The sequence below is a fragment of the Rhinopithecus bieti genome, unplaced genomic scaffold (assembly GCF_001698545.2).
Source record: "Rhinopithecus bieti isolate Rb0 unplaced genomic scaffold, ASM169854v2 scaffold_22453, whole genome shotgun sequence".
Lineage (NCBI taxonomy): Eukaryota > Metazoa > Chordata > Mammalia > Primates > Cercopithecidae > Rhinopithecus > Rhinopithecus bieti.
Window position 1 is genome coordinate 1,188,777 of NW_016810682.1, and position 5,182 is coordinate 1,193,958.

At 43.8% G+C, this 5,182-nt stretch overlaps 1 protein-coding gene and 1 pseudogene across 1 annotated transcript; one reads left to right on the forward strand and one right to left on the reverse strand.

Annotated features, from left to right (window-relative positions):
* The first annotated feature begins 554 nt into the window (after positions 1-554).
* Positions 555-1,514, forward strand: LOC108542559 (olfactory receptor 13C7-like). Its single transcript, XM_017892612.1, has one exon. It carries the CDS (start codon positions 555-557, stop codon positions 1,512-1,514), a length of 960 nt encoding a protein of 319 aa, XP_017748101.1.
* Positions 1,515-2,356: 842 nt separating this feature from the next.
* LOC108542560 (arginine/serine-rich coiled-coil protein 2-like) lies at positions 2,357-3,666 on the reverse strand (annotated as a pseudogene).
* Between the last annotated feature and the right edge of the window lie 1,516 nt (positions 3,667-5,182).

Below are 5,182 nucleotides of genomic sequence, written 5' to 3' on the forward strand. Positions count from 1 at the left end.
GCTCATCACATACTCCCTGGGAAGGACTGTATTTGGAGCTGAATCATCAGAGAATTAGAGCCAGGGGAGTGGGTGGGGTGATGTCAGTGGCCAGCATCACTGAGTGTGACAACCTGAAGCCCCCAAGGACACTGCAGGGACAATTCAGGGACAAGTAGGGCTGGCCAGAGGAGCCCACTTCCCTGGACAGTGCTGGAACCATGCAGCATGCCCTCAAAGTCCTCTTTTATGGAGCTTATGCAGATCCTTCCTTACATATCCATTCCTTCAAGTATGTTAATACCACTGATCTGATGAAAATTCTTTCATTTATCATGGTTTGATTAGATTTCCAGGGTCTGCTTCTCCTGCTTTTGATCTGACATGTCCTGACTTTTAAGTTAACTTCAGTAGGCAGTGAATTTTATCTGTTAGCTGCTGATATTACAGTTTGGCATCTCAAAGGGTAAATTTGATTATATGTTCTAGAAGCATCTCATTATAAATACCACATACTGGTCTTTATAAACATGTTTGCTGTTCTCAGTTTTCCTAAATGGGGAAGAGAATTTAAAATGGAAGTGGCCAACCAATCCATTGTGGTAGAATTTGTCTTGCTCGGCCTGTCAGATCAGCCAAGGCTGGAGAAAACATTCTTTGTGCTCATCCTGCTGATGTACCTGGTGATCCTGCTGGGCAACGGGGTCCTCATCCTGGTGACTGTGTCCGACTCCCACCTACACACGCCCATGTACTTCTTCCTCGGGAACCTCTCCTTCCTGGACATCTGCTACACAACCTCTTCCATTCCTCTGGTCCTGGACGGTTTCCTCACGCCCAGGAAAACCATCTCCTTCTCAGGCTGTGCAGTGCAGGTGTTCCTCTCCTTTGCCATGGGAGCCACAGAGTGTGTGCTCTTGGGCATGATGGCGTTTGATCGCTATGTGGCCATCTGCAACCCCCTTAGGTACCCAGTAGTCATGAGCAAGGCTGCCTATGTGCCCATGGCTGCCAGCTCCTGGGTGGCTGGTGGAGCCAACTCCTTGGTGCAGATCTCTCTTGCGGTACAGTTACCCTTCTGTGGGGATAACATCATTAATCATTTCACCTGTGAGATCCTGGCAGTTCTGAAGTTGGCCTGTGCTGACATCTCCATCAATGTGATCAGCATGGGGGTGGCCAATGTGATCTTCCTGGGGGTCTCAGTGCTCTTCATCTTTGTCTCCTACATCTGCATACTCACCACCATCCTGAGGATCCCCTCAGCTGAAGGACGGCGAAAGGCCTTCTCCACTTGCTCTGCACATCTTACAGTGGTGGTGATTTTCTATGGGACTATTCTTTTCATGTATGCAAAGCCCAAGTCTAAGGACCCCCTGGGGGCAGACAAACAGGATGTTTCAGACAAGCTAATTTCCCTCTTTTATGGAGTGTTGATCCCCATGCTCAACCCCATCATCTATAGCCTGAGGAACAAGGACGTGAAGGCTGCTGTGAGGAGCCTGGTAAGTCAGAAATGCTTCACCCAGCGATAGTGAGAGGAAGCAGTGTGTCTTTTGGTTCTGTGCACACAAGGGGTCTACTCAGTAAGCACAGACTTGCTTAATGGTCCCACACAACAGTTTCCAAACTGCTGTTCATTGAGATGGGGCTTTCTTCGTGATGGAAGATGGAACACTAACTCTTTAGAATGTGCTAAATTACCTAGAACTGAGAATAAGTGACTATTAAATTTTCTTTGTATTTTTATTCTGAAAAAATAAGCAATAAAAATTAGAACTTTATAAAACAAACACTTATTTCTTTGTTCATGTGCAGACCAGTTTCAATTTGTATGTGACAATTATGTTGTTTTCTGTTCTATTGTGTAATGGGGAGCATGACAGTGAGGAAAAGTCACTTTTTTTTTTGAGAAAACCATTTTTATTATCATCACCACCCAGGTTATCTGTGCTAAGTTAGGTACCAAATGGCCAGATCCTCTAAAGAACAGCTACATAACATTTCTTTCATGTTTCAAGAGATGAAAATAACTGTACAAGATTAAGTACAAAAGTACACAAGACAGTGGACACGAAAAGATCCACGTATGAGATTTTATCCCACCTGCAGCTTTTATATATTGAAAAGTAGAATTCATGATCTAAAATATATTGTCCTTCTATAGTCCTGTCAAGTTTAATGGAAGTGGGTTTAACCTGATTACAACACTAACACCAGTGTCACTTATCTGATATTTACAAAAATTCATATTTTTCAAAAAATGAAAGTCAGTGTAACACCCATGCAAGCTAGAATGCTAGCTGTTTGGTGAACAAGGACCTGATATCAGAACAAGAAGTCTATAAAGTCCCAAACTTTATAAGTATGATCTTTTTCAAACTGCATCCATTCCTCACATTGAAGATGTGAAACCCAAACCCATTCCTCTTTGTGTGTGGATTTGTATCTTGCCTTTTCATACGGAGCATCTAAACTTCTAAATACTTCTTCCTATTGCTTCAGAGTCTTGTAACTTTCTTCATCAACTGAGCTACATCGAGCTTCATCTTCACTCTTAATACCCATCAATTTCCTAAATTTGACATTTTGGTCCTAGTTTCCAAAATTCAACTTTTCACATATTTCAGCAGATTGAGATTTGTCCTCTTCTTTCTTGCCCTGCCAAAGCATTTTCCTTTTTTTCTCTTGTTCAGCAAATTTCAATGGATTCACATTGAAACTCTGCTGGGTTAGAGTAGTTAGGTACAGCTATTCCTGTCTCTGCCAAAGCTTTAGCTTGCAGGGCTGCCATTTGAGCTGTCATGGCTATCTGAGGTGTTATTTGCAATCCTGATGCCAACAGGGCAACAACATTGAGAACAGAACCCCCAGTAGCTGCAGCTGCTGCAGTTATTTCCTGTTGTTTTGTTTTCAACTATTTTTTTGTATCGCTGTTTTATAATTTCTTTGCCCTTTCCAACCTCCTAGCTAAAGCTTCTTGTGTATCCATTGCTGTGTTTCTGCCTCTGAAGGGAAGTGGACTCAGAGTCCAGCTTTAACTTCTGCTAAATCTTCTCAGTTTTTCAATTCTCTTTTTTCTATCTCGACTCCTACTCTTTGTCCCACTCCTGCTTCTAGTCCTATGCCTTTGTCTCAATCTTGAGCAGGAATGAGACCTGATCTGCCCTTTTCTTTCCCTGCTTCTGGATCTTGATTTCTTCCCCTCTCTGCTTCTAGGTTGAGACTTCTTCCACTCCCTACTCCTGGATCGGGACTTCTGCTCCAGCCTGCTTCTACTACGATGGCGTCGTTCACGAGACCTAGATCTTGAGTGACTTCTGCCTCTTGATGACTTTCATTTTTTGCATTTGTGCTTGTCCTATTTTCAGATTAATTTAGTTGCTCTCTTTCTTTATCAGAAGAATGTTCTTTGTCACTATGTTCCTCAGATTTGTGTTTCTTAGAGGATTTTTCTTTGGATTCATGTCTTCTTGCCTCTTTGCTTCTGTTCCAGCTCCTGTGTTTTCTTCCTTTATTACTCGACTTTCATTTTCTTTCTCTTGACCTTGATTGTGATCTTGAATAATGATGTTTTGAGGCTCCAGGAGGAACAGATATATCTGACTACTCTCTTTTCTTATCTCTATCTGGTGATGTCCTTTGTGGGGTTAGTCCATCTCATTCGGTATCACTAGCTGCCACAGTTCAGAGTCCTGGCTGCTAGGGCCGCACCTCCACTTGCTGCTTTCAACAGTTGGAAAAGTCATTTCTTAATTGGTATCCAAATTGAAAACCAATCTGCTATTTTAGAAAATTGCCAATACCAAGATGCATCCTGAATGACATCATTTAACCCCTCTTTGACTATAGGAGCTCAGAGTGTTGTCTGTTTAATTATTTCCTGCTTAATATCCTAGAGAAAATTTTGGGTAACTCTTTTTCCTCTTGATATACATAGAGCATGTCTATTTTCTACCCAAAGTCAATGAAGAGTTTGCTGCAATACCACCAAACTAGATAATACAGCCCAAGAAGAGAATCTTTAGCAGTCTTCCTCTAGCTAAATCATTACTACAATGTGAAGCTTATATTCAGAGTCCATTTCATTTCTTTAGGATTTTAGATTGGATGCTGGCAATAATTGCTCAAGCCTACTAATAATTACCCTTCTGGCTAAGAGCATAGACTTTGCAACCAGACTAACATGGAGTACCTCTGCCTGCACACTTCAGACCTGTTTAGAAAGAACTATTTAATCTTGTGGACCCTTAGTTTCCTAATTTGTAAGATGGAAATAATTAAACCAACTCCACAGAGGTGTTGTGAAGATTTAGTATGTGTATATGTTAAAAATGCACAGTGGGACGGGGCCCCCAAGAAGGCTGAATAGCAACAGCTCCAGCCTCCAGCTCCCAGTATGAGTGACACAGAATATGGGTGATTTCTACATTTTCAACTGAGGTACTGGGTTCATCTCACTGGGGTGTGTCGCACAGTCGGTGCTAGTTAGTGGGTGCAGCCCGACCAGTGAGATCTGAAGCAGGGCAAGGCATTGCCTCACCTGGGAAGTGCAAGGGGGAAGCAAATTCCTTTTCCTAGCTAAGGGAAACTGAGACACACAACACCTGGAAAATCAGGTAACTCCCACCCTAATACTACGCTTTACCAAGGGTCTTAGCAAACGGCACACCAGGAGATTATATCCCACACCTGGCCCAGAGGGTCCCACGCCCACAGAGCCTCCCTCATTGCTAGCACAGCAGTCTGAGATCTAACTGCAAGGCAGCAGCGAGGCTGGGGGAGGGGTGCCCACCATTGCTGAGGCTTAAGTAGGTAAACAAAGCCTCCAGGAAGCTCGAATTGGGTGGAGCCCACCGCAGCTCAAGGAGGCCTGCCTGCCTCTATAGACTGCACCCCTGGGGACAGGGCATAGCTAAACAAAAAGCAGCAGAAACCTCTGCAGATGTAAATATCCCTGTCTGACAGCTTTGAAGAGAGCAGTGGTTCTCCCAGCATGGAGGTTGAGATCTGAGAACGGACAGACTGCCTGCTCAAGTGGGTCCCTGACCCCTGAGTAGCCTAACTGGGAGACATCCCCCACTAGGTGCAGACTGACACCTCACACCTCACACGGCTGGGTACACCTCTGAGACAAAGCTTCCAGAGCAAGAATCAGACATCTACATTCGCTGTTCAGCAATATTCTATCTTCTGCAGCCTC